An 18,296-nucleotide genomic window follows, 5' to 3' on the forward strand; every position below is an offset into this window, starting at 1 on the left:
ATTGGGTACTCTAAATTTTAAAAAAGGATAGGAAATAGATGGTTGAGGGTGAACGATAAGTGTGAATAAGAGAGGAAATGCCACAATGACAAGTGGAAAGAAAGGATCAGGATACTTTGAATGGGAGGGGAAAGAGTAAACCAGAGAAAGTGATGGAATAAGAACTGGTGACAAGGTACTGAAGAATTTCAAAGAGGTAGGAGAGATGGAGGCAAATTGGCAGGCTGTTCAAAGCAAAGGGGTTAGAGTTCAGAACATATACAATGGAGATGATAGACACAGCAGTAAATGGAGCAAGAAGGTGATAGCCAAGCAAGGAGAATAGAATTGGGGTGTGGGGCTGCAGGACATGATGCAAAGCAATGGAGCTGCAACATTTTCCTTTCAGTGATGTGAGTGTTTCTACTCTGATGGTCTGACCAGATAGTTCCCACCTGCAATTTACCAGCATGTGGCTTTGCCAGGATCCTGACCCTTCCTCCTGTAAATATGCTCTGGGGGTTTGTATATATAGATCGCCAAACCCATCAGTGGAAAATACAGTTTACAGTACCCCACCTTCAACCCCAAAATAAAGAATAAAATTGGTGGCGTTGTGGATAGTGAAGAGGATTGTCAGAGGATACAGCAGGATATAAACTGGTTGGAGTATGGGGCAGAGAAATGGCAGATGGAGTTCAATCCGGACAAGTGTGAGGTAATACACTTTGGAAGGTCAAATGCATGTAGGAATTACACAAAAAATGGTAGAACTCTTGCGAGTACTGACAGGCAGAGAGATCTAGGCGTGCATGTCTACCGATCACTGAAAGTGGCAACGCATGTGGATAAGGTGGTCACGAAAGAATACAGCATGCTGGCCTTCATCGGTCGGGGCATTGAATATAAAAATTGGCAAGTCATGTTGCAGCTGGGTAGGACCTTAGTTAGGACTCAATTGGAATATTGTGTACAATTCTGGTCACCACACAACCAAAAGTATATGGATGCTTTGGAGAGACAGAAGCAGTTTATTAGGATATTGCCTGGTATGGAGGGCTTTACTATGAGGAGAGGTTAGATAAACTCAGTCAGTTCTCACTGGAACGACGGAGGTTGAGAGGCGACCTGATTGAGGTCTACAAGATTATGAGTGGCATGGACAGAATGGATAGTCAGATGCCCTTTCCTAGAGTAGGAGAGTCAAGTACTAGGGCACATAGGTTTAAAGTGCATGGGGAAAAGTTTAGAACAGATGTGCGAGGCAAGTTTTTTTACACAGATGGTGGTAAATATATGGAACATGCTGCCTGGGGAGGTGCTGGGAGCAGGTACAAAAGCGGCATTTAAGGGCACCTGGACAAATATATGAATAACTGCGGAGTAAAATCTCCGGCTTTAGTTTGGGCAGGTACCATGGTTGGCATAGGCTTGGAGGGCCGAAGGGCCTATTCTGTGCTGTATTGTTCTTTCTTAACACAATAGAAAGAAGCAGAAGACAAAGGAAGCAACGATAAGGAGAGAGCCTCAGACAAGGGTAAAAGAGACAGGGAGAGGCAGCAGCACAGAAAGCTTGAGACCAATGTCATGGGTCACCCACTACCATTAAATAAACCAGAAGGGTGCATATGCATATCTAAATAGCATTTTGTACTTCTTCATTAATTTTATGGTAGAAGTGCAGTAAGACTATATTGATGATAATGAATCTTGGTGAATAGCGTGGGGTCGAATATTTATACATTCGCCATTTTTTAAATCTGGGTTTAAAATTAAACTCTGAATGTAGACATCTGTGTCATTTTAAACACAGGGTCGCAACCGATGGTCAGATTGGGATTTTAACGTACGGATTCGCTTTTCGAGAATAACAGCTAAATAAAAATACAGGGACTACATCTTGGACCATCAGACACGACCACGTTGCATTCTAGCCAATCGTTTAAAATTTAGAAGGAAAATTGGGTGGTACGATATTCACTCCGCTGTGTTGCGATGGGGAGTCTGGTTCCTGTGGGTGTGTTTGTGTTGAATGCAGACTCCGCGCACCACATGTACTGGGAGGATGAGCCAGAGGCGCTGAGTGATAGCTCGCCTGCTAGCGCGCAGTATTGTGGGCCAGTCTGCCACTACTCACTCGGAGCTGAGCTGCTGTTTCTGCAAAGGAGACATATTGTTCCTGTGTCATTGTAAGTGATTGACATTGTTTCTACACTTCATTTCCTTGTAATCACAGCGCCAGCTTGCTCATCCTTATGCTGCCTCCCTGCACCCTTTGAATTTTCGTTTGCAAATGAGTTGAAACGGGTGGGGGGAGGGGGAGTCTGATGCAGATAACTAGAATGGGAGGCCTTACGTTGTATGTTGCAGGCTGGACTGTAATCTTTCGGGTTGCAGCTCGAGTCCCTATTATTGAGGGTTGTTGGATTTTTCTCTCTCCATCAAATGCAACCTTGTATCCCTGCCGGTTGCCGATAGCTGGAGGTTCCAGCCTGCCTTTCTCCAAGGAAATGCAGCTTAGTTTACCACCTTTAAAAAACGGATGTTTTTAACAACCCTCCGTGCGAACCCGGAAATTGCCAAGCGATTGAAATTTTAACGTTGCAACTCCCGCGGTGTCATTGTGCAGTAAATTGCAAAGAGCTGAGTCCCTCGGAACAATACCCCAGTATTACAATAAACCCATTCTAAACACTGAAGTGGATCCGGCTGTAAATATTTCATTTTATCTGCAGGCACGGGCCGATTGCCGCATTTCCTGTTCTAGAGAGGAATGTTTCTTTGGAAAGGTTGACGGGGAGCCATGTAAAAATATTGCAGCATCTTGTCATTTCAGTGTAATTTCACCTACATTTTAACTTGTATACTTCAGAGTAACCGCTGTTTCCCGTCTAAATTAAAGAGTTTTTTTATATTTGTATGATTTGACATTCTGGTACTCTGCTTGATAACATCGTTCAGATCAAAACAATGCTTTCATTGCTATTAATCACAAGATTGTGCCCGAAGTGGCTCTGAGACCACATTCCAGAGGCTGTTGTGTGGCCTGTTACTTAGCAACAGGCATCAGACTTGTCCCCGTCTCTCAAGAAAGGCTTTGAGTAGAAAGAGGAAAATGATAAGACTTGATCTGGCTCACAGATAGATGCCTGCAGTTACAGTGTAACACCCAGAGAGCTGGTTGAACAGATCTCGCTCCCTGCTTGTTTGCATGCCAAACCTTAAGGTGTTAATGTTCATGGGCGGGGAGAGGAGAGTTTTGAATCAGGAACCTGTCAAATTCTGCCAGGGCGTTGTCACTCAGCCGTCAGAATCAACAAGTGTCGAAATCGTCCACGGGCACCAAAATTACCTGCAAATATATTACCAGATGGCTTGACAGCAAAACGCCCCGTGGAGTTGCGTCCTGGGTTATTGGATTATTCCTCAATTGTCACTTGTCACTATAATGCTCTCCGTGGTCTGTCACTGTTGATTGATGCCTTTAACTATTTTCCAGAAGTCTCAAATTGTTTCATTTTCAAACACGTGATGGGATGAAACACCCTCTTCCCCTTCCTCCAAGCCAACAATTACGGTGGAGACCGGTTTTGAACTGTTTTTTGTTGATTGCTATGAAAGTTTGCAAGATTTTTGAAGGTATAAAATGCATACGAAAAGACTTGCAGTTAATAAGAATTAACTGTTATCTGAACCCATGTAAAAAACAATATGGCCTGTTGTTATATTTGTTGAAGGTAATTTTATTCCATTTAACTCCTCTTTGCATGGTTTTTGCTGTGGTGCGGAATATGCAGCGTAGGTTGTACTTTATGCCAGAAAGGCCCGGAGAACCCATTTGCATTGCTCAGTGCTTTTGCATAAAACGTTCAATGGTCAGGCAGCCATGGTGATACGAGTAGGAAAAGCTGTGGGAGCACATGACTGAATCTTGACTTTAAGCCAGAGAGCATAGTGCACCAACTGCAATATTTGTGCCATGTTTCCCACTGCCATCTATGAGCAACTGGCTGACAGAAGACTGCCACGAGTGTCTACTCTGGAGATCTTTGAAAGAATTGCAGTGCTCCTTTTTGCAGTCGAGATTATATCGATAATGGCACAGTGTGCTCTAACCACCTTGAACAATGGGGCTTATGATTGGGATACTGACTGGTGCCGCCTGATACTTCTCTACCCACCGACTATTGTTTTGACCTCATGAGCCTAATAATGCAATTCACTCTGCTACTCTGGCAGTGACCAATTAACTCAGCAGAGACCAGACACCCCGGGTGTCAAACCCACTGTTCTGCTTCATCAGCAAGGAAAAGTGATGACCATTTGGCTTGTTGACTCACAAGTTTCATTCTTGTGAAGGGGAAATTCATGTTCTGTCCATTCAAGTATAATGGCTTATTATTGCAGTAATATTCCAACAGAATGTCTTAAATCAGAGTGTGGACATGGCTTGCTCTCATGATATAGTACGATCCTTTTAAAAATGCACAAGCTGTTTTCTATTCTTGTGGCAGAAGGGATAAGGCTGAGATTTCCCTCCTGTGCTCATGAACGTTAAATTTTGGCTACAAGTCAGCACTTGCTCCTGGATGTTTTCCAATTGTTTTTGTGTTTTTTAATACAGTAGATCTTGGTGTTATTCAGTGCAGTACTGAAAACAAGTGGAACATTGAGGGTGCTGAAGCTAGGGTATGGGCAGGTGGTAAACTGGGGTACATTCAACTCTGTTTTACCTTGCATTCAATTAATGAATGTGCATAATGCAGCAGGCAAACAACTGTGAATGTGGTAAACTGCATTAAAATACATGTCTTTGGACAAAACTGGAGTATTGAAATGGAAGAATTGATTTAACAGTAAAGAATGGTCCTTGAATTGCAGAAAACTGAAACTCACTCAAAGTCGCAAATCTTTGAATAAAAGTAATGGTGCTTCTGAGGTGTCATGGTGGTGCAGTGGTTAGCACTGCTGCCTAATGGTGCTGAGGACCTGGGTTCGATCCCGGCCCCAGGGCACTGTCCGTGTGGAGTTTGTACATTCTCCCTGTGTCTGCGTGAGTTTCACCCCCCACAACCCAAAAAGATGTGCGGGGCAGATGAATAGGCCCTTATTTGCCCCTTAATTGGGAAAAAAAAAATTGGGTACAAATTTATTAAATAGAAACCTTCTCACATCAGTTAGGGAGTTCCGCAGTTTCAGTTGCATTGAACACAGTGAATTACTCTGAAGTGTAGTTCTTGCTGGCTGTGTGAATGAAATCCAACAGCCATTTTGTACACGGTTAGGGCCCATTAACTACAGTAACTGGGTAATACATCAGTGATCTGGAATTTTTAATGTCCAGTCAGATGAGGTGTCAGTTTAATATTTCAAATAAGTAGAAGGCTAAATTTTCAGGCCCCGCAGAGGGTGGGAATGAATTCAGATGGGTACTGAAAGCATTGGTGCTGGCTGGCGCATCGGTTTCCTCACATCATTCCCAGCACTGTCCAAGTTCACTATAGGACTCAAGAGGCTTGGAATATAAAAGCAGGGATGTACTTCTGAAACTTTATAAAGCATTAGTTAGGCCCCATTTAGAATACTGTGAGCAATTTTGGGCCCCACACCTCAGGAAGGACATACTGGCACTGGAGCGGGTCCAGCGGAGATTTACACGGATGATCCCAGGAATGGTAGGCCTAACATACGATGAACGTCTGAGGATCCTGGGATTATATTCATTGGAGTTTAGGAGGTTGAGGGGAGATCTAATAGAAACTTACAAGATAATGAATGGCTTAGATAGGGTGGATGTAGGGAAGTTGTTTCCATTAACAGGGGAGACTAGGACCCGGGGGCACAGCCTTAGAATAAAAGGGAGTCACTTTAGAACAGAGATGAGGAGAAATTTCTTCAGCCAGAGAGTGGTGGGTCTGTGGAATTCATTGCCACAGAGGGCGGTGGAGGCCGGGACGTTGAGTGTCTTTAAGACAGAAGTTGATAAATTCTTGATTTCTCGAGGAATTAAGGGCTATGGAGAGAGAGCGGGTAAATGGAGTTGAAATCAGCCATGATTGAATGGTGGAGTGGACTCGATGGGCCGAATGGCCTTACTTCCACTCCTATGTCTTATAGGACCATAGGACGGCAGCGGCACAATCCCATCTCCCTCCCCTGAGGTCGGTTAAGGTGGTCAAGGAGCTAATTAAGAGCTTGTTAATGGAAGCTGTCGAGAATTTTGTGAGGGCACATGTGCTGCTTGCACTGGTTGGGCTGACCAGGTGAATGGAAGGAGGTGGGCACGGAATGGGGAAACAGAAATGGCCACCACCGGAGATTACCTCAAACGTATGAAAAGGTGAATGGCACAGAGAGATACCCGACCAAGAGGAAACACGTACCCTTGGCACAGTGCGCATGGTGGGAGAGTGGCCTGCAAGCACTTGTTAAGTGTGGGGAATGGTCAGCCTCCTAGCATCATGGGCAGAAGAGCAGGATGGAAGACCACCAAGGACAATTGGGTTGCCATCTGACCATAGAGAAGGCTGCAACTTGCAATGTAGACATGATTTTCAAGTTTTGACCTAGAGGCAATGAGTAGCAGGCAGGATACAGTCTCGGGCTTCAAGAGGGCAGAGGAAGGAGAAAGGAAATAAAGGTCATGCCCTCAGCACAGTGTCTACTAATGGAGATGGAGCTACTATGAGATGACCAGGAATCAATGTCATAGAAGACTGTGACTCTCGAGGAAGATGGTTAAAGACGCCTGTGCGCTTGTCACTGAAGGCGTTGCAGCACTGGTCAGCATGCCCTGCCACTACCATCCAAGCCATTATGGTCTTGTATTTCTTCATTTCTAGCACTTTGCAAAGATCAATTGGGGACTTTGATGGTATCATGCAAACAGTTGCAAATCATTGCATCTCACAGTTCACTGATGCCCTCTTTTTTAATATAAATTTAGAGTACCCAATTATTTTTTTTCGCAATTAAGGGGCAATTTAGTGTGCCAATCCACCTAACTTGCACATCTTTGGGTTGTGGGGGTGAAACCCAAGCAGACATGGGGAGAATGTGCAAACCCCACACGGACAGTTACCCAGGGCTGGGATTCGAACCCGGGTCCTCAGCGCCACAGTCCCAATGCTAACCACTGCGCCACATGCCGCCCCATGCCCTCTTTGCTAGGGCTGGGCAGTGTACATTACATTAACAGAAGATGAGACCTCACAGGCGCAGGGTCATTGGATTTCTCCACCATTGCTGAAGTCCCCCAGGTGCAGGGCATTATTGGTTGCGCCCATGTGGCCATCAAGGTACCCACTGACTGCCAAGACAAATTAAAAAGGATGAACTTCTACGCATTCAAAGTTCATTTTGTCTGTGACCACAAGTACTTTCTCCATGTTTTGCATTCAGTTCCCTGGCAACTGCCATAATTCCTTAATCCTAGGCTGCGTACCAGAGCTGGTCGCAGACGACCAGACGGGCTTTGTCAAAGGTAGACAGCTAACCACGAACATCAGGTGCCTGCTGAACGTAATAATGACCCCCCCCGGGGAGAGAACAACAGAGGTGATCGTCTCCCTAAGCGCAGAAAAGGCCTTTGACAGCGTCGAGTGGAAGTACCTCAAAGAGGTACTGGAGCGGTTTGGGCTCGAAACAGGGTTCACCTCCTGGGTGAAGCTCCTATACAACGCTCCCATGGCAAGCGTCCGGACAAACAACACCTACTCCCAGTACTTCCAGCTGCTCACGGGCACTAGGCAGGGATGCCTGCTGTCCCCGCTGCTGTTCGCCCTAGCGATCGAACCATTAGCGATCGAACCATTAGCGATCGCTCTCAGAACAGCGAAAAACTGGAGGTGAATCCAAAGGGGCGGCAGAGAGCACAGAGTATCGCTCTATGCAGATTAACTGCTCCTCTATATCTCCGATCCACAAAGCAGCATGGACGGAATCATCATGCTCCTGAAAGAGTTTGGTGCCTTCTCGGGCAACAAACTCAACATGAGCTAAAACGAGATCTTCCCGGTACACCCACAAGAAGGAGGGGCAGCACTAGTGGGACTGCCGTTCAAACAAGCCCAACATAAATTCCGCTACCTAAGGATCCGAATCGCTCATGACTGGAAGGGGATCCACAAATGGAACCTGATCACTCTCTGACGGAGGAAGTCAAAAAGGACCTGCAAAGATGGAACACACTCCCACTCTCCTTCACGGGGAGAGTCCAGACGCTCAAAATGAACGTACTGCCCAGGTACCTCTTCCTACGTAGATCTATCCCAATCTACATCCCCAAGGCCTTTTTCAAATCACTAGACAAACTAATCATGACGTTCATATGGGAGGGAAGAATGCTAGGATCCCAAAGAAGGCCCCACAAAAAACAAAATCCAGGGGGTGGCTAGCCCTCCCAAAGCTACAATTCTACCACTGGGCGGCGACAGCCGAACGAGTTAGGGGATGGATCAAGGAGCCAGAAGCTGAATGGGTGCGTGAGGAGGAGGTCTCCTGCAAGAGGACCTCTCTCCAGTCCCTCGCCATAGTGGCACTCCAATCCCCACCCAAAAAACACTCCAGCAGTCCAGTGGTGGTAGCCACCCTCCAGACCTGGAACCAATCACGGCAGCAATTCGGCCTGACCAAAATGTCGGACAAAGCCCCCATCTACAACAACCAGCAATCACTGACACCACCTTTAAAAAGTGGAGACAGGACAGGGGGACACTGACAGTTAGGGACCTATACACCAACGGCAGGGTCACAACATTGGACGAACTGACAGAGAGATTTCAACTAGCTAGGGGGAACGAACTAAGGTACCTGCAACTTAAAAACCTCCTACGGAAGGAGACAAGGACGTACCCACGACCGCCACAACTCCTCTAGACACTACGAGAGGAATTACTTGACACAACCATCCTAGGTAAAGGGAACTGTAGCGACATGTATGAACGACTGGTAGAAAGGGCCAACACCGTACTGGACGCAACAGGAAAGAAATGGGAGGAAGACCTGGGGATCGAAATAGGGTGGGGACTCTGGAGTGACGCACTGCATAGGGTCAACTCCACCCCCACGTGCGCAAGGCTCAACGTGACGCAACTAAAGGTGGTACATAGAACCCACTTAACAAGAACCCAAATGAGTAGGTTCTTTCCGGCAGTGGAGGACAGATGTGAACGGTGCCAAGGAGGCCCGGCCAACCACGCCATATGTTCTGGTCTTGCCCCAGACTTGCTGGGTACTGGACAGCCTTCTTTGGCAATGTCCAAAGTGGTGGGGATGAGAGTGGAGCCATGCCCGAAAGGGCGGTCTTCGGGGTATCAGACCAGCCAGATCTAATCATGGGGAGGAGAGCGGACCCCCTTGCCTTTGCCTCCCTGATCACCCGCCATAGAATCCTGCTTGGCTGGTGGTCAGCAGCACCATCGAAAGCTGCAGGCTGGCTGTTCGACCTGCTCGGAATCTCTGCAAATGGAGAAAATCAAATTCGCCGTCCGAGGATCGGATGACGGCTTCCTCAGAACGTGGGAGCCATTCATCCATCTGTTCCAGGACCTGTTTGTAGCCAACGAACAATCTGAAGAATAATCAAGTAGCCAAGAGCCAGGGGAAAGTAGAGAAGGCGTGAGAAGAAGGGAAAGACACGGGGGTCGGGAGGGGAGAGGGGGGGGGGGGGCGTGAAGCAGTGCAAGAGGATAGCAAACTCAAGAGAAAAGAAAGTTGAACTGCAGGGAAGGAGGGGTGGGGGGGGGGGCAAGGGGATGGGGTGAAGGAAAGAGAGGAGGCACAGAACGATAGAGGGGAAGCAGCAGGGGAGGAAGACGAGGGAACACAAACTGGAAGGAGAGCACAGGAAATGACAGCAACCACGGCAAACACAATAACAAGAAAGTACAGGAGGAAGAAATGACAAACGGCTGAAGTAGAGGCGAACGCGCAACCAATAACGGCAGCGATAGCCGACCGGGAGAAGCAAGCAACAACCCCTTCCCCCCCCGATCCATTTCTTGTATTGCCGGGGGTAGGTTCAATCTCTGTAATGGACAAAGAAAATGTATAAAAATGGAAGAATGCACAAAACGGGCATACGGAGATACTGTAATTGTCTCCCCAGTACCTCGATGTATATGTAACCCCCCCCCCCACATGTTTTTCTTTACTTGTTAATCACGTGATTTTGCAAACTATATAGCGTTGTTGTTTTTATCTTGTGTACAATATCATAGATTATCATAGAATTTACATTGCAGAAGGAGGCCATTCGGCCCATCGAGTCTGCACCGGCTCTTGGAAAGAGCACCCTACCCAAGGTCAACAACTCCACCCCATCCCCATCCCCAGTAACCCCACCCAACACTAAGGGCAATTTTGGACACTAAGGGCAATTTATCATGGCCAAACCACCTAACCTACACATCTTTGGACTGTGGGAGGAAACCGGAGCACCCAGAAGAAACCCACGCACACTTGGGGAGGATGTGCAGACTCCACACAGACAGTGACCCAAGCCGGAATTGAACATGGGACCCTGGAGCTGTGAAGCAATTGTGCTATCCACAATGCTACCGTGCTGCCCCCAATCTTCTCAGTTTTTTCTTTCTATTTTGTGTACACCTGTAAATAAAATCTCTATTATTCGAAAACCCAATAAAAAACATTAATAAAAAAAATTCCTTCATCCTTCACAAATTCCAGCTGTCGCACCTCTTCACCTCCCCCTGTGTCTGACCCCGCCCCTTTCAACAAGTCTATGGATGGATCTCTTGTAGAGATGGTTCCTCATCGCTCTACAAGAGCTTCTGGCTGAGGGACAGAGGCGCTACAACCAATGCTGCCTGCCAATAAGGACAGCCATTCAGCAGGCCAGCGGCCTCATGAGTACAGACTTCCAGTACATGTGCAGGTCAAGTAGCACCTCCAGTACTCTTCTGCAAGGGTCTTGTGGATTGTGGTGGTGTACCAATCTTATCAAGATGCCATGAAAGTTAGGGATCATTTGAGCCCCTTTGACGCAGGATGAAGGGCATGGTACAAAACTCACTCTGACATACATGTGCTAAAATTTCAATTGAAAATGCAACCTGAAACATCTAAACACTTACCACCGATGAAGGAATCACATCAGTTCAGAGGTTTTGCTGTCATGAATTAGGCAGCTTTAGTCTCTTTCATTGCCCCAAACATCTTTTCTTATTCCACCATCAATAAAAGGAGTCTCATATGTATGGCAAGTGTTGTTCTCCACATTATGTTCAGAAAGGAAAGTTGTGCACAGTAGGGCAAGGAGACACCCCAGTGACACACAAGTCTCCACACAATGCAATGGCTTCCGAGGCCTGCCATTTTTAGGCAGGGGCAGTCTCTGCAATCTAGCTGTATTGCAGGGGCAGTCTGTATTTTTGTTGTATTGCAGCGATGCTCCCACAGGTAAAGGAACCAGGCAGTCCAAGATGCTGAATGCCCTGTGGAGGATGGCACCCTCATCCTCCTTGGTGACATTCTCAGCCTTTGGGTGCGCCAGATGTTTGGAGGGGTGAGGTCGCCAGCTTCGGTGCAAATGACATCTCCAAACTTCTCAGCTCCCAGCACCTCTGACTGTTCTAAGCTACGCATGAATCTCACAAACATCAGTTGCAGTTTCTGTATGCACAGCCAAGTGCTACCTCATTTGGCTCTCCATGATCTTGGTCAGTCTCTCTATGGAGAAGCTGATGTGCTCAAAGCGCTGCGCCATGGTTGCCATGAGCTGGGTGGATTTGTCCATTCTCTGCCCATATCCCCACACAGTTGCAGCGAACTCAGATGAGCTGGGTGGATTCGTCCATTCTCTGCCCATATCCCCACACAGTTGCAGCGAACTCAGATGAGCTGGGTGGATTCATCCATTCTCTGCCCATATCCCCACACAGTTGCAGGGAACTCGGATGAGCTGGGTGGATTCGTCCATTCTCTACCCATATCCCCACACAGTTGCAGGGAACTCGGACATGTAGTAACATATCTTGCTGCTGTTCAAGGAAGAGCCTCCTTTCCTGTGATTATTGAAGCATCTGTGTTCAGCTGAGCAGGGATTTATCTGACCTCCATCTTCCATGCGTGGTCAGTATGAATGGCCTCCTGCCACTCTCCAGGAGCAGTACATCTTTCCTTTCCCTCATGGCCTCCAGGATGATCTCCAGATTGCTGTCTGAGAAATGGCCTCTGGCTCTCCTGAGACATCATGGAAAAGAACTTAAAGCTCATTGTAAACCTTCACTCTTCTCTTTCAGCAGCCGCAATAATGTCTGCCATGATTAATTTAAAACATGTCCATGTTTGAGTTGGTTTGCCACTGTTCCCATTAAGCTAATTAAGTACCAAAACTATCTCCACATTAATTAATGGCTGAATTCTGTGAAACTCAGGATAATTTTGTTTTCTTCCCCCCCTCTTGACTTCTGTTCCCTATACCAGACATAAAGTCTCAGTCCAAGATTTTTGATAGTGCAAAACACCTCGAGCACTGCACAGAAGTTTAATCCTAGACTCTGTTCTGAATTCCTAGAATGGGGTGGAGAATGCATTGGTGACTGAATTTAATTAATCTGTGTCCCAATCAAAGGTATTTTTAATCATATCAGTTTGTAGTTATTATATCTTATTGCTCAAGTGCACGTGAATGTCAATTTCAAATCTGAAGGACAGTTTAGACTCGCAACAAAAATGTTCAATGTAAATTGAAATTGAAAGACACTTCCAAAGTGTAATAGACAATTTCAAAGCTCTCAATATGGGTTACCTGTTTTACAGGGCAATAGACAAATTTGTTGAGGATATTTAATATTATAGTGTTAAAGATGTTGTGTTGTACTGAATTCAATCCATGCATTTGGGACCATGCTGCGGGTATGTTGAATGCATGTGAAATAATATGGTATGGAGTAATTTGGTGATAAAGTAACTTATTAAAACTTGAAATCAAAATTTGCTTCAGGTAGGTCTTGACAAGAGTTGTCATTGAGCAGTAGGTTATAATCACAGTCTGTTGTGCTTCTCCATTAATAATCTGTAATTAATAATTCAACTTTAAGTTAATGTAAACTTTCAAAACAGAAGTCTTTCAAGTTAAATCTATTTTGTGTGAAATATTCCTATTGATTGTGAATGGAAGGACAAAGGGAACTTTAATTCCACATAAAGGTGCACCACCTTCATGAGAATATGGTTGGAAAGTTGTCTTTTTGGTTTGCAAACAGATGACTTATGTCACATTGAGATGCAGTATCATGTTAATCAGTGACAATTTTTACATGAAAATGTTGCACTGCCCTCCCTAAAACACAAAATGCCCACACTTTAATGGCAACAACTCTATTTAATGGTGTGTCTGTGTGTGAACTCCTTGACTGGAATCTTGCAAAGGTGACCGCTTGCTTGGCTGCTGGTTGGAGTGCCGGTGGAAACCCCAGTCACTTCCTTCAGGTAAGGCCTGCTGTACGTTACTCCACTCAGGCACTTGACAGGCTAGCAGCAAGCCTTTACCTGGGTCCTAGGTGAGTGATGCCAAGTTTGGGATCAGCGTGGAGGGATGTCGGCAACAAGGACAGGGAATGGCTTTCACCAGGACTCTGTTGCTAAGGCCAGGTCCCTAGATCAGGCACAAAATGCCCCTCCTCCCACTTTTGAGAGCTTGCAAGCAGCCCCGACAGGGTTTAACTGCAGGGTCTTCCCTCATTGGTAAATTGTCCACCTGCCACTGGGTTAATACCAGGGCCTCACTAGATAATTCATAGAATTTACAGTGCAGAAGGAGGCCATTCGGCCCATCGCGTCTGCACTGGCCCTTGGAAAGGGCACCCCACTTAAGCCCACACCTCCAACCCCTTTGGACTAAGGGCACTTTATCATGGCCAATCCACCTAACCTGCACATCTTTGGACTGTGGGAGGAAACCGGAGCACCCGGAGGAAACCCACGCAGACACGGGGAGAACGTGCAGACTCCGCACAGACAGTGACCCAGCAGGGAATCGAACCTGGGACCCTGGCGCTGTGAAGCAGGTAATGGGGTGGGCCTTCCTGTCACGGATTTAATTGGGTGGAGGTGGCATCCTGATCACCAACCTGTCGCCTGACTAAATGTCCCCAGCTCACCCACCACCAAACCTACCATAGTAAGAAGTCTTAGAACACCAGGTTAAAATCCAACAGGTTTGTTCCAAATCACTAGCTTTTTGAGCACTACTCCTTCCTCACTGCTCCTTCCTCAGGCCTCACCTGAGGAAGGAGCAGTGCTCCGAAAGCTAGTGATTTGAAACAAACCTGTTGGACTTTAACCTGGTGTTGTAAGACGTCTTATTGTGTTTACCCCAGCCCAACGACAGCATCTCCACATCAACCTTACCACAGTGAGGGCATAAGTTTCCACTTATTTTATTCAGCAAAAGGGAACATTTTAAAAGCGGAAGAGGGAGGAATAGATCAATGAAGTTGAGTCCATCATGGGATGTAGGGAAAAATAATTTTAAAAGCATAAGTAATTGGAAATAGCTTGTGGGGAAACAAAAATAATTTGCAGTTCAACTATGCTTTGTAAATTGATAGGGAAGTAATATAACAGACGTTACCCTTATGAGGTTGTACTTTTAGTACCTGTGAGGTTTTTTCTTTATTTGCCTCAATCAATTTACGTAATGTATTTGCTGTACTGTAGGAATGAGCACTGAGGTGTCTCTCCTCTGAGTTCTACTGGTACAGAAAATATTAAAATTATTTTTTTAATGCTATTTTTCGATCTGGTGTTGATCAAAGTAAAGGATTTCCGAGCTGGGGGAATGGTGCACTTTTTCACTATGGGCAGCTAGAGTCAGAGTTCACAGGACAGGTCAGATTAGATGCAGAACAAAACTACCCTGTATTTCTCCAGCGAGGTGCCTTTACAGTAGACTGAAAGGAGCATGCGTTAATGTACCAATATGACATTTCTATATTCAAAACCCAATATCATTGTGTTTATCTAAATGAGACCTGTAGTTACTAGATTTATCATTTTCTTTCTTTGAATTTGCAACTCTCCAGACTTCCCTTGATTCAAGGAGGATTAAATGATTTATCACGCTCACTTCCCTCAGTAGTCCTAGATACATGCCATTTTGACTTTTCTACTTAATGAAAAGTCCACATGGAACAAAAATATTACATGTCCACTAATCGACTTTCCTGAAATTCTAGTTCTTGTTTGGCTTCCTCCAGTCTGTTACCTATCTGTTGGACATTAACTGCAGGAAGAGGCAGCCAGTTAGAATATCAACAGATTCTACGGACTCAGTTTACATGAAGTCATTGGCTGCTTTTATATTTCTGTTGTATATCCATATCTCCAACATTCCCAGATTTCTTCATTACCCAGACTGCCTACCGCCTGCTCCATAATGTTACCCAACTCTGTTCCTGCCTCAGTCGAGCTGTTTCTGGGAGCCTCGTCCATGCTGTCGTTATCTCCTTTCCAGACTAAACTGTTTAATGCTCTCCTGACTAGCCCCTCAACCTCCACCCTCTGTGACATTCAGCTCATAGAAAAATCTGCTGCTTGCATCCGAACCCTCACTCACTCAGTCATCACTCCTGTGCTCACTGACCTATATTGGCTTCCCAGTCTAGCAAGAAATCAAATTTAAATTCTCATGATTATATTCAAATTCCTCAACAACCTTGCTTACCTCCTCTAGCCCTGCAACCCTCCGAGAACTCTATGTTCCTCCAGTTCTGGTGTCTTGTGTATCCCCGGTTTCCTTTCATCATGTCTTCGGCGGCCGTATGTTCAATTGTCACTGGTCTAGGCCCTAAGCTCTGGAATTCCTTCCTTAAACCTTTTTGCCTTATTATCTCCTTTTTCAGACATTCCTTAAACACTGCTCCTTTAACCAAGCTTTTGGTCACTTGTCCTGGTATCCCCTTGTGTGGCTTAGTTTCAAACTGCGTTTAGCAACATTGTGAAGCACCTTGGGATGTTTTACCATGTTAAAGGTGTTATATCAATGCTCGTTGCAATGGTCTTTGGCCGGCTAATTCCTGATTTACGGATTTTTGTGCAGCCAGTGACAAACCCATGTGGACTGCAGGATATCCTAAGGCAGGTGGCAAGGAAGTGTTTCTGGGCCTTGCCAGCATTTTGTTTTAGGTTGTAAGTTTGCTTGGTGCCAGATTGTGCATAAAAGCAGTGACAGTGGAACAAAACAGCAGGTTCACTCTTGACTTGGCCTTTAACAAAGAAAGATAGATAGTATGAGTTCAGTTGTGTTGAGAGAAAATGGTAGCTCATAGTCATAGAGCTGAGTTCTTTGTGACAAAACGGATGTTGGAGAATCGCAGCTGAGTTCATTTTTTTCCATTAGTCAACAAGCTCCATATGAACAGGTCAGTGACCCATTTTTAGCCAAACAACCTTCAACACAGTTAATAAATACATTGACATTCTACTCCTGAACCAGTTATATTCATAACCTCGTCACCTTCCAGTCTGATTACTCCATTGATTTCCCTGCTAGACTTCCATTTAAACTTCAACTTTGCTGCCAAATCCTACTCCACACCAAATTTAGATTACTCCCAATTCTGTGGGTTGGAATTTGTAGTTACTAGTTCCTCATATTCAATGTTCGTGTCCTTGCGTTTCATTCCATTGGTAACTACACCGCTCTATATTTTTGTCAACTCATCCAGCCCCCCCACAGTCCTCAAAATCTGGGAACTGCTAACCGAACATAACTTGGGTGTACCAACTTGGCATAGATTGCAGTGGTTCAGGTGTGCAGTCATCACCATGTTCTCAGGAGTAATTGTGAATGGGCAATAAATGCTAGGCTTGTTAGGGATGCAAACAAATATGAACCAATTTTTAAAAAATTCATCCTCTGTTTATTTTTCAATCGTTAATTTTTTTAAACGTTTTTTTAATTTATCATGGTGTTTCTCAAATCACCCTGCAACTTGTAATGTCATTCACAAGTGTTATCTCTACCTCGCCACCAGTTGCTGATTGACTTACATGTTAATAATTGGCTACATCATACAACACAATCTTTTTCGGCAAAATTGAGCCATTAAGTTGCAGAGAAGCAGCAGGCAATTTAGGCAGATACGACGTCATCTCCCCCCCCCCCCCCCCCCCACCCCCCCAACCTCCACTATATCTTCAGTGGTGTGACTGGTTGACTTTGAGACTACAAACATTCGGAATGTCTAACTATTGATGTCTAAATCCAGAAAAAAATGAAAGGCCTGGCTGGAAGTTTTCCCTATTTCACCCAATTACCTCTAGTCACATTGCTTAAAATGGTGGCCTGCTGCTATGGAAATCTTGTGTCACAGTGGGTAGCATTCCTGCCTCTGAGCCAGAGGCTCCGAGTTCGAGTCTCATTCCAGGACTTGATGACCAAGGATGTTGTGCTCAAACAGGTTGAGTGTCAACCTGCAAATCCTTCCATACACACCAATGGCTGGCAGTAAGAGTGGGAGAAACTTCTCTTCAGCCAAGCTTGATGTGGAGTGGTGCCCCTCAAGCTATAAGCTACTGGTGGCAGAATAGAGACCTGTTCCAGGTATTACTCACTATGGAAACAGACAAAAGTCTGTCTTAGTGCAGCACCAGATGTGGGAGGAGAATTGGAATTATGAAGTCGGCTGCAGGTTTTCTACACTTTATAATGTATTACCCTGGAATATCTGAAAGACTTGTGATTTTTTAAAAAATAGTTCATCTTTGGTGACTTTTCATTTATGCAGGAAATATTATTTGGTTACCAGACTTTGTTTACTTCGGTGACAGAACTTAAAACTAAGTTCTTATACATTTTGATTAACGTTAACTAACATGAAAACTTTACTTCACATCTGGCAGCTAGCAATTGTAGATTTGAGTTTTGATTGTTTACTGACTTGAAGCAACTTTTGACGACAGTGCTCTTTTTTAACTGTGTATAGGTCTTTGTGATCATCATGTCCAGCAGAGGTGGAAAGAAGAAAACGACCAAGATTTCTCGGTCTGCAAAAGCTGGGGTTATTTTCCCTGTAGGAAGAATGTTACGTTATATAAAGAAAGGGCACCCTAAATACAGAATTGGTGTCGGTGCTCCAGTGTACATGGCTGCAGTTCTAGAGTATCTGACTGGTGAGTCAAAAAGCCTTCCAGGTTTACAAAAGAACTAGAGTGAAAACCGTGTTTAAACCAAGCATTCGATGGAGATCAAAGATAATGGGTGGGATTCTCCGTCCCGCCAGCCGGGCAATGGAATTTCCCATTGTGGGCAGCCTCACGTCGTCGAGGAATCCCCGGGCGTGGGTGAG

General features: G+C 45.3%; 1 protein-coding gene across 4 annotated transcripts in view; it reads left to right on the plus strand.

The window, feature by feature from the left end:
- Nucleotides 1-2,011: 2,011 nt before the first annotated feature.
- Nucleotides 2,012-18,296, plus strand: part of macroh2a1 (macroH2A.1 histone) — a 75,651-nt gene continuing 59,366 nt past the window's right edge. For all 4 annotated transcript variants that reach the window (XM_072512376.1, XM_072512378.1, XM_072512377.1 and 1 more), the window contains exons 1-2: nt 2,012-2,168; nt 17,934-18,120. In XM_072512376.1, the coding sequence (XP_072368477.1) occupies nt 17,949-18,120 (172 nt within the window). In that variant the 5' untranslated portion in view covers nt 2,012-2,168; nt 17,934-17,948. The remainder of the gene's footprint in view (nt 2,169-17,933; nt 18,121-18,296) is intronic.

The sequence above is a fragment of the Scyliorhinus torazame genome, chromosome 7 (genome assembly GCF_047496885.1).
Source record: "Scyliorhinus torazame isolate Kashiwa2021f chromosome 7, sScyTor2.1, whole genome shotgun sequence".
NCBI lineage: Eukaryota > Metazoa > Chordata > Chondrichthyes > Carcharhiniformes > Scyliorhinidae > Scyliorhinus > Scyliorhinus torazame.